General features: G+C 44.0%; 2 protein-coding genes across 2 annotated transcripts; both read left to right on the forward strand.

Annotated features, from left to right (window-relative positions):
- The first annotated feature begins 1,786 nt into the window (after nt 1–1,786).
- LOC119300104 (U1 small nuclear ribonucleoprotein 70 kDa-like) lies at nt 1,787–2,523 on the forward strand. The gene is made up of 2 exons (XM_037577167.1): nt 1,787–2,138; nt 2,215–2,523. Exons 1-2 carry the CDS (start codon nt 1,884–1,886, stop codon nt 2,521–2,523), a joined length of 564 nt encoding a protein of 187 aa, XP_037433064.1. The 5' UTR covers nt 1,787–1,883.
- A 2,455-nt stretch (nt 2,524–4,978) lies between these two features.
- Nucleotides 4,979–7,424, forward strand: LOC119300105 (FYN-binding protein 1-like). The gene is made up of 4 exons (XM_037577168.1): nt 4,979–5,329; nt 6,640–6,766; nt 6,849–6,936; nt 7,200–7,424. Exons 1-4 carry the CDS (start codon nt 5,071–5,073, stop codon nt 7,422–7,424), a joined length of 699 nt encoding a protein of 232 aa, XP_037433065.1. The 5' UTR covers nt 4,979–5,070.
- Nucleotides 7,425–10,740: the final 3,316 nt, after the last annotated feature.

Raw genomic sequence — 10,740 nt, forward strand, 5'->3', positions numbered from 1 at the left:
TTGCTCTTGTTAATCTCTCCCAAATCATCCAATTATTTTTTGTTAAGTCTTGTCCTTTTGGTTGCATTTTATACATGTTGGTGGAACCCTAGTTCATGTTTTCTCCCCCTTATGTTAGTGTGAATGGCTTGGTTAACTTTGATAATATAGTGCTATGCATGGTGTGTAGTAGGAATATATGTTTGTTGAGTAGAAAGATTGGGGGTTAGGGTTAGTTAGTGATTAGGGTTAACTTTGCTTAGTGTGTTAATTAGTGATTAGTGATACTTTTGTGGACATCGCCAATAATATAGTGTTGATATGATTTGGATATAATAAGATGTATTTGGATAAACACCAATTCTCATTGAGGTCTTAAATGCATTCATGTAATTTTTAGATGGAGAGACTTGTTAATGTTCATTACATTGACAAGGAGGCATTCTTGAGTAACAATGCCGACACGGGTGAGGAACCATTGGTTTTTGATAGAAGCCCTAGCTATGAGGATGTTGTTGCAAAAGTGAGACAAGTCTTGAAGTGGATGGACACCAATGTTGATGTTAAGTTAATAGGAAGGTATGATGTTGGAGTTCGAGCCAAATCTCGCTTGAAAAGTATGCCTATCACCTCGGATTTGCATTGGGATGTATACAAGGAAAAAGTATCCCAATCGGAAGACAAGTCACTTGAATTGTTTGCCACCACTGAATCTCCTCGGTTTACCTTTGATTTGAACCGGCATGTCTCTTCCCCAATGGATGACATGAGCGAGAGGACAATGGTGCCACTTGTTGAGCATAGGGTTGTGGTTGATGCCCCCAATGTTTATCCCCCACCATGTCCCCGTGTACCAACTATCAAAGCAAATGAGGTTGAGTTGTATGCCCCCAATGCTTCTAGCCAACCACCAACTAGCCAAGCAAATGAGGTTGAGTTGTATGCCCCCAATGCTTCTAGCCAACCACCAACTAGCCAAGCAAATGAGGTTGAGTTGTATGCCCCCAATGCTTCTAGCCAACCACCAACTAGCCAAGCAAATGAAGTTGAGGTGATTGCTAGTGACGGAGTAATTCAAGAGGATGAAGATGCTTATGATGACGACGAAGAGCAAGAGGAAGGGTTTCATGGCAATGATGTTGGTGACTTGGATGTGTACATAGCGCAAAAGGACATGGATCGTGACTTGCCTTTTAGGCGTCAATATGCGTATGACTCGGATGACGAGGGTCCAGTTGAACAGTTGGACGAGGATGGATTCACAAAGGAGGAGAACCAAATCCACTTTGAGCTGACGGGCTTACAAAAAAGAACTCACTTATTTAAAGATCTCGGCCTTGCCCATAAAGCTGTTGTTGACGGTGGAATGAGAATGACGGCGATTGAGCCAACACCATGCCCGGATCCAGGAGAACCAAGGGTGGAGAATGAGGACGAGAATGCTTATTTGAAGAAAGGATTGAAGTTTTTGAGCACAAGTGCTAGAGGTGCAAGTCGTGGAGGCGGCACCGATGGTGAAAGAGGTGGAAGAGGTGACGGTGGTGGTGGTCGAGGAAGAACGAGCGTCGGAGGTGGTAGTGGTGGTCGTAGAGGGAGCACAAGTGCTAGAGGTGCTAGTGTTCGTAGAGGGAGCACAAGTGCTAGAGGTGGTGGTCGAGCTAGCACAAGTGCTAGAGGTGGTGGTCGAGCAGCCACAAGTGCTAGAGGCGGTCGTGGTCGAAGAGGAAGCACAAGTGCTAGAGGTGGTCGTAGAGGAATGGTTGATAATGGATCGGCCTTCGGTTATTTGTTTAATCCAGATGGTTGATCTAATAATAATGGTATATTATTTGTTCATACAATTCCTAGCATTTATGCATTTGCTCTCTTAATGTCTTGTGCTAACAATTGTTCTTTTTGTAGGCATGGCTTCATCCGGTTCCAGGACGAGGCCACCGTGCGCGGACCAAGAGGACATGCCGAAGACGTGGTTGGAGGCCAGTTTGGACAAGAAGAAGGAGAAGGATGTGCCCACACCACCATGTTGGTGTGGTGATGTTTGCAAGCTGAAGGTGTCCACTGACCGCAACAAGTCATGGACAGAAGGTAGAAGGTTTTTCGTGTGTCCCAACTATGCACATGATCGTCAAAGGCCAACTAACGCATATGACATACCACCGGTATGTTAGGTGTACATATAAAAAACATCAACAAGTTGTCACTCATATGTCTAACAAAATCATGGTTTATATGTAGTCCCCTCCTCCACTTTGCAAGTACTTCACTTGGATAGATCACGAGGTACCAAAAGATATCCAAGAGGACCAACGTGCAGATTGGTTACGGAGGCAGCGCCTATTCGAGGAGTCCTATGCACGGGGATTGGAGCGGGAGCGTCGTGAGAAGGAGGCTCGTGAGCGCAAGAAGCGTGAGCAAGAGAGGGCACGCAAAGAGAAGGCGGCTCGTCAAGAAGAGAGGGCAAGCAAACTTGCAAGGGCTCGCGATGCACGAGAGGAGGACAAGGCACGTGACAAGAAGGGAAAGTGGCCCCGGACTACTCAGTAGACAAATGGAAAGGCACCGGCGTTGATGATGAACTGTCGAGACTTTGTTTAATGTATGAACTTATTATTCGAGACCTTGTGTGGTCATGAACTATTTCTGTCATTCGAGACTATTTGAGATTATGTGCAAACTATGTTCGTCATTCGAGACTAGTTGATATGCTTTGTTCATATTTTTGGTTGAGAGTAGCATGCTTTGTTCATATTTAACAGTGTTTGCTAGTTGTTGCTAAGCAAAAACTTTAACAAGCTGTGTGCAAAAACACCAGGCCCACACCCAGACGCCAGAGTGCATGGCGTCTGCCTCCCAGATCCAGACGCCAGGGTCCCTGGCGTCTGGCTTGCTTTGCTCACGCAGGTGACCAGACAGGCCGTCTGGTGTGTCTGATGGACACCCAGACGCCAAGGTCCCTGGCGTCTGCCTCCCAGATCCAGACGCCAGGGTCCCTGGCGTCTGGCGTGCTTTGCTCGCGCAGGTGACCAGACAGGCCGTCTGGTGTGTCTGATGGACACCCAGACGCCAAGGTCACTGGCGTCTGCCTCCCACACCCAGACGCCAGGAACCCTGGCGTCTGGCGTGCTTTGCTCGCGCAGGTGACCAGACAGGCCGTCTGGTGTGTCCGATGGACACCCAGACGCCAAGGTCCCTGGCGTCTGGTGTCCAGAAAGCATTCTTGTCTAATGGATAAGATTCGAGTGGATAAGATTTTGGGCCCACCTCTACCCCTCTCATCCATTCATCTCCACCTCTACCCCTCTCATTTCACTCATATCCACCCACTCTCACCTCTAGCCCTGCCAACGTCACTCCCTGGCGTCTGGCCCCTTTGCCATGTCAGCAGGTCAACGGGCAGGCGGGCAGTGCGGGCCAGGGGCCAGACGCCAGGGACCCCGGCGTCTGCTTCGTAACCCAGACGCCAGGGACCTTGGCGTCACCAGAAAAGGTCAGAAACGAATTTTTTTTCGGAACGAGGTCAAATCGGGATTTAGTTTGCCTTAAGGGTCAGAACAGTAATTTTGTCCACAGGCACGGATCGGAACATTGGAGACACATGCACATCAACCCTTCGTAGGTCAGGTCGCCATTAAAAGGGATCTGGCTCTGGCCTGCATAGTGCACATTGCTCTCTGCATGTGAACACTGAAAACGATCGAATGTAGAGGCATATGGTATGGTCGAACCGAAGGGAACATTCCATCCACCCCAAATTTAACCAAAAGTTGATAGCCGCACACTAGAAAGCAGGTGGTGCAGGCATCAGCTTTACAGCAAGCTAGCAGCATTTTTCTAAAAGGAGCACAGTACATTCCTAATTCCTTGTACTAGATGCACACATGATAGAAAGCAATTTAAGAGCACACATTACTCCCTGTTCCACAATGTAGTGCATATAGATTTCTTTCAAAATTCAAACTTTACAAACTTTGATCAAGTTTATGGTGAAAACATATATATCTAGAATACCAAATACATACCATTAGTTACATCGCAAGACGTACCTCCATATTGTACATATTTGATATTGTAGATATAAATAGTTTTATTTATAAACTTGATTAAAGTTTGCAAAGTTTGACTTTGCAGAAAAATCCATACGCACTATGTTGTGGGACGGAGGGATTACATATAGGGCTCTTTTATGGTGCCACGGAGTGAATATGGGCCTACTGTTTTTGTCAATTCGATGGATGATATTGAATGGTATCGATTTGCTCCAACACAAATAAGATGGAGTACCACCCCAAAAATAATAGGAGTACGTTGACTTTGGGGGTAAAAAAAGGCAATTTCAATATTAAAAAGTGAAAAGCGAATCGGAATTAGTAAAAATATTTTGATATTTTATTATGCTCACATCACATTGCAATTAATTGAAAAAGTCCTCATGTCAAATCCCAAGAACCTATTTTAATCATGGATATCGATTTGCTCCGTCGGAAAGGAATGTCACTATTCTTTTCAGTTATTGCACATGGACAGCTGGCGACATCACCCAAGCCCATTTCGGCATGTGTGCGAATTTGGCACAAACCCACCCCATTTGTAAAGACTACCATTTATCATATATAGAAAGGTGGGGCCGGGAGGGTGTTAATAGATGCTAACAAAGAGGAATTGGATGATGGCGGCGCCGATGGATAGAGAGGGGAAGACGAAGATCAATTCATCGATTCAAATGACTATCCCCCGACCACTTTCAATGGAGGCGACGGCGAGGACTCGCTCTGGATGGCAATGTAGATAGATAGATAGATAGAGATAGAGATAGAGATAAAGATAGAGATAGATGTTGGTCAGGATGTAAGTGGCGATGGGTCCCATTAGTCCCACATATGCCATCCACCAAAAAAACATTATGTGGCATTCGTGGACACCCAGAAAAATTAAACGGCGCAAGTGGATAGCCCAGAAAAGCCCATCGAGCCAGCGGCAGTCCACAACCCCCCTTCGCGTCCTTCCCCAGTCACGTCATGCCCTAGGCTAGGGCGCCGTCGCCGCCATCTCCACCGCACCAGTGGTGCGGCACCACCTCCCGCTTCCAATCCCATGGAGCCGCCGTCGCCGTCGTGTTTCTCGAAGAGGCCGTCGTACAAGGACATCGCCGGCGACCGAGCCAAGCCTTGCGAGGATGACTCCTCTGCTCTCTCCCCTATCCTGCCGACGCCCTCTTCAGCTCCTGCTCCTCCGCCGCCGTCAAAGGGGATAGCTGGGGACCAAGCCGAGCCCTGCGTGGCTGCTCCCTCCCCGATCCCGGTGATGGCCTCTTCGGCCCCTGCTCCCCCGCCTCCTCCTATTCTACGCCAAGGTATGCAAAATCCCCCCTCCTCCTATTCTACCCCAAGGGGCCAGGCATGTCTTCTTCAATTGCTTGATGTGAATCAGCTACACTAGTTGTGATCCATGTTTTGTTGTGCATCAGCTATACTGAATGTGAGTAGCCTGTTAGATATTACTATTATGTGTGGATGTGAGTAGCTTGCTGAATCTATAGACGATGAGCTTCTCTGCAATTTATTGCGAATCCGCCGTCCGGCATTTGTTAGGTACTTGAGATAGTACTTGGTCCACTCCCTTGTGTCCGCAACTTTGTTAATTGATATATTGTTATGAACTGTAAATTAATATCCACATGCCAGTTTGATACGTATTACAACTTGTTTAGAATTCAGAGGGATGTTTTTACAGGTGCAATGCTCTTGCAACTAGTTTCGTACGAATCTCTTGCTCTCGTGGTCAGAATTAGAATCTCCCTATATATCAGAGGAACAACACAATTAAAGACTATTTAGTGGTACTTAGTTAAGATCGAAGGACCAAAAGATCCTAGTATAGATGCAGACAGTGCCAAGCTATGCACTACTCTAATTTGGCTGTGTAGTGATGAGTGGGCAATGCAAACATGACTATACGCGTACTACTCCAGGTGACGAATTAGATGGTTCTTGGTTATCTTTGCCCAATACCACTGTACAATCTTCTAGTAGATTAGCGTTCATTACTTATTGCTGTCCATATATTTCTGGATTATGGGGACCAAGGCAGGGGGGTGTGGTGGTCATTGACTTTATCAAGAGTGTACAGGCAAGTACATTACAGGGTATTTCCATATAGCATGCGGCGATCTTTTGATGATTTCAATGAAAGCTTCCTCACGCTGCCGCAGGTATCCCGATGCATGTTTTTGCAGAACAATCAATGCATGAACCAAGAAATTATTTGGAGTAGGTAGAATGGTCTATAAAAAGGAATTAGTCAGAGGAGCAGCTAGCAAAACGTCGTTGTGATTCGTACGAAACTAGTTGCAAGAGCATTGCACCTGTAAAAACATCCCTCTGAATTCTAAACAAGTTGTACAATATGTATCACACTGGCATGTGAATATTAATTGTAATCGTTCTTCTATTTCCAGATATTAATTGTAAAAATATCAAAGTATATCTTGCTCTGGCGGTCAGAATTAGAATATCGCTATAGGAGTTCGGTGTATGCTAAATTTGTATGTTAATGGTGAAATCTTGTATTGTGTCTGAAGAAAGCAAATAGAACAATTCTACGGTTGCGTCCATTTGTTCTGATTGCTAGTTAAATTTAGCATTCATTGGACATTCAATGCAGATTTGATGGAAGTTACCATGGGTGATGTCGACGACCAAATGGTGTTGACGATCGACAAGCAAGCTGAAAAGTGGGAAGCCATGGAGCAGGAACAACATGTGTGGAATGCTATCGATGAGGAACGGAAGTAAGTATCTGGCCCTCATGTGTTTCCCCGTGACATTACTTGTATTCTTTGATTTTTTTGACCCCCTGTGTTTGCGTTACAGATTAGAAAGGCAGAAGGAAAAACGAAGGCATAAGGAGAGAAAGAAAATCCTGGAAGAGAAGAGGAAAGAGAAGAGAGAAGAGAAGAGGAAGAAGCTAGAGAAGAAGAGGAAAAAAACAGGAGGAGGAGGAGTTGCAGGGGAAGAGGAAACATGCTCGTTCAATGAACTGTTCTGAATTTGTTCAAGGAGCTACAACAGAGGGGCTACAGGTCATTTTTCTTGCCAGATTTCTCTATTAAACCTCACTCTATACCACAAATCTGCTTTTATACCTTCTTGAAATTGATATCATGTTTTGAACTTTCTGTGTTTTGTTATCTAGAGACGAGATTCTCCACCTATGACACATAGTCAAAGAGCGACAAGATCACCATTGGTAAGGTCACCGGTGGCGAGCACGTGGAGATCTTCCCTTGGTCTTCTAGCAAGAGTTGCAGCCTCAAAAAGGGGCAGGTCTCCCTCAACGAGGATTGCAAGTTCCCCATTGGAGGAGAGGGCAAATTCGTCCGCGAGATCACCATCTATCTTAGGATCCCCTTCTCCAGTGACTACTCCATTTGGAGGCTCAAAAATTAATCATCCACATGGTGAGTTGGCTTTGTTTTTTCTCTTTTGTAATTACACTTGTATGTAGTTACAAGTTTAAAATGTTCTTGTGAGTTGACATTTTATTTGCTTGCCAATTAACAGTCCGCAAGACAAGAAGGCTAACTTCTGCTGTTTGGAGGGATTTCAAACCAATTTATCGTCATAAGATACTTGTCAAAGCTCAGTGCAAGCACTGTCATGAAGTGTTTCAAGCTGGACGAGATGTTGGCACAAGTGGTGTAAGAAGACACTTGGCTGCTTGCGAAAAAAGGTCAGATTTACACCTCTACGTTGAGAAGATGAAGTCCCCGGTTTCATCTCCTGATGCCTCTATGCTTAAGCAATGGAACTTTGATCAAGAAACATCTAGAGATTTGCTTGCCAGAATGATAGTAATGCATGAGTTGCCTTTCTCAATAGTTGAGTACAGTGGTTTTAGAGACTTCGTGAAAAGTTTGAATCCCTTGTTCAAAAATGTTTCTAGAAATACTATTAAAGATGAGTGCATGAAACACTATAATTTGGAGAGGTCGGCGTTCTCTGGACATTTGAAGAAATACAGTGGTAGAGTTTCTTTAACAGCGGACATGTGGACATCTAATCAGACTTTGTCCTATCTATGCATCACTTGCCATTTGATCAACAGCAAGTGGATTTTGCAAAAGAGGATCTTTAGATTTTTTATGGTGGAGACTCCACATAATGGAGTAACAATGTTTAATGTCTTATTAAAGAGTTTGCAGGAGTGTAATATTGAGGACAAACTCTTTAGTATGACATTGGATAATGCATCAGTTAATGGTACAATGGTCAATAATCTTAGAAAAAATCTGAACAGCAAGCATATGTTGCCTATTAAAGGTCAATTACTTCATATCCGTTGTGCATGCCATGTGATAAATTTGATTGTCCAAGATGGGTTGACAACGATGAAAGGTGTGATAGATGATATCAGAGAGAGTGTGAAGTACATTAAGAGTTCTCCCTCTCGGTTGGACAAGTTCAAAGAAGTAGTTGCGCAAGTTGGTATCTCTTGCAAACTCCCCTCACGTTGGAACTCCACCTATATTATGTTGGAGTCAGCGCTCCCCTTTCGAAGAGCCTTTCGTGCTTTGGTGCAAAAGGACCCAGATTATGTGTTTTGCCCATCCTCAGGAGAGTGGAAAAATGCTGATACAGTTTGTGCTATGTTAAACGTTTTTCACACAGCCACAAATGTACTTTCTGGTTCAAGTTATTCTACCTCAAATTTGTACTTTCATCAAATCTGGAATGTGAGGTTATTGTTGCAGAAGGAAGCTTCAACAAAGGATGAAGTCGTTCAAGCAATGGTTGGAGAGATGCAAAAAAAGTTTGATAAGTATTGGATGGAATCATATTTGCCAAACTGTATTCCTGTGATCCTTGATCCACGATTTAAACTTTGCTTCATCGAGTTTCGACTAAAACAAGCTTTTGGTCCAGATGTAGAAAGACACTTGCTTGCAGTGAAAGAAGTTCTTGACAACCTTTATGAAGAATATTCTTCACAAATGACGGATGCATTGGATGAGTCAGCACCCCGACAAAATTTTGATGAGGTTGTGAATGAAGAGAATGATCCGTTGGCGGATTGGGACCAACACTTGAATAAGAAGCAACGCCAAACTGCTAGTGAGCTTGCCAGATACTTAGAAGAAGACACATTCACTCGCACGGAGGATTTCAACATTCTTCAATGGTGGCATCTTCACTCGTCTAAGTATCCCATCCTTTCTTGTATAGCTCGTGATGTTCTTGCTGTACAAGCTTCCGTCGTATCGTCAGAGTCGGCTTTCAGTACCGGAAAGCGTTTGATCAGCGATTACAGAAGTAGATTATGCAGCGAGACAGTGGAAGCCTTAATCTGCCTTCAAGATTGGTTTAGATGTAATGATAAGCATGCCAATGCTCCTGATCAAGGTCACTACTATTAACTGAGGTATGTGTGCACTACATAATATTGCTAATCAATTGTTCAACTGTAGCAAGCTTTGGGTAAATTTGGGGAGCATTTGAGTTAAATCTGGTTTCTTTTACGTCCATAGTTTCGAGTTGCGCTCTGAATATAAATTGTGTATGCTTCTAACTTGTATGTATTTATCATCCTTGCAATTATGCTATCAAGATCTGGTCACAATAATACTCATGAAGGACTCTTCTTGGTTAGAATATTAATTTAAGATCATTGCCTATTGTGAATTTGTTGCTAGCTATCTGCATTTTTTAAAGATTGTGGTGCTAGCTATCTGCACTTTTTATCCTTGATGGTTTTGCTTCCCTCCTCGACAATATTGATTAACAATCATTTTAGGGAAAGGAAATACACACTGGTGTATGCTTGTGATTTAAGGAACCCTGCTTACTTCTTATCCTTGTTTCTTTTTCATGTAGATAGTACTGTATGTCTTATATAACTTATTAATAAACTTGAATGACCGCAGGTTGAGATGTTTCTGAAGAAAAAATCAGTTGAGTCGACCGAAGATGAGGCCAGTCCTGGGACCATTCTGATTCCGATTAATCAAGTGAAAGACCAGTGAGCATAGCTTGGTGTACAAAGGTCGCCCGACACAAAGCTGACAGAAGAATGGAAGATGCTCTTAGCTGATAGTTTTATCATTTGGTGCCGTTTTGAGTCTAGGACTCTAGGTGCTTTCTGTTAATTTTGGGATATGGAGGATGGGGAGTGTGTTGCATATTCCTTTTTGTTCACATACAGGAGATATTTCTGCTGCTTTGATAGGCGTTTTTAGTTAAGTTGCCGCTGCTTTGTGGATTTTGTTATTCTAGAGGCGACTACTGAATTTCCCTGCATGAAGCTCGAACTCACTAGTGATAATTAGTAGCGGTCGTTATGTCAGTGTGGGCTAATATTATCCACTGTTCGAGTGATCCTTTGTATGTCAGCTTATCCAGTCTAAGCTTTGTAAATATATGCGGCAGTATGTGGACGCCACATGTCCCGCATGAAAATTAACTGGGCTCCCGCGTAATTCCACATAAAAAATGGTGGCCAGTGCGGGCAGTCCCACAACATCCAGTGGACTGACCATTTACATCCTGAGATGTTGGACAAAAGGAAGGGTGAGGCGATCCCAGCGCATTCCTTATCTGCAAGAATGACGTACCTCGATTTCATGAATTGCGGCGATGGCGGATGGCGATGCAATCTCTGCGGAAGTTTTCGACTGTGCACTGCACGAGTTTGGCATGAAGCATATTGGTGGATATGGCGGTGCACTGTGAACAATCTAGAATGGTTGGTGTCCAGTAAGGTATCAAG

The sequence above is a fragment of the Triticum dicoccoides genome, chromosome 5A (assembly GCF_002162155.2).
Source record: "Triticum dicoccoides isolate Atlit2015 ecotype Zavitan chromosome 5A, WEW_v2.0, whole genome shotgun sequence".
Taxonomy (NCBI): Eukaryota; Viridiplantae; Streptophyta; class Magnoliopsida; order Poales; family Poaceae; genus Triticum; species Triticum dicoccoides.

Coding starts and splice junctions, on each gene's coding strand:
- LOC119300104 (XM_037577167.1), top strand. CDS start 1,884: ATGGCTTCATCCGGTTCCAGGACGAGGCCACCGTGCGCGGACCAAGAG. Junction 2,139..2,214: donor ACGCATATGACATACCACCG/GTATGTTAGGTG, acceptor GTTTATATGTAG/TCCCCTCCTCCACTTTGCAA.
- LOC119300105 (XM_037577168.1), top strand. CDS start 5,071: ATGGAGCCGCCGTCGCCGTCGTGTTTCTCGAAGAGGCCGTCGTACAAG. Junction 6,767..6,848: donor GCTATCGATGAGGAACGGAA/GTAAGTATCTGG, acceptor TTTGCGTTACAG/ATTAGAAAGGCAGAAGGAAA. Junction 6,937..7,199: donor AGAAGAGAGAAGAGAAGAGG/AAGAAGCTAGAG, acceptor TATGACACATAG/TCAAAGAGCGACAAGATCAC.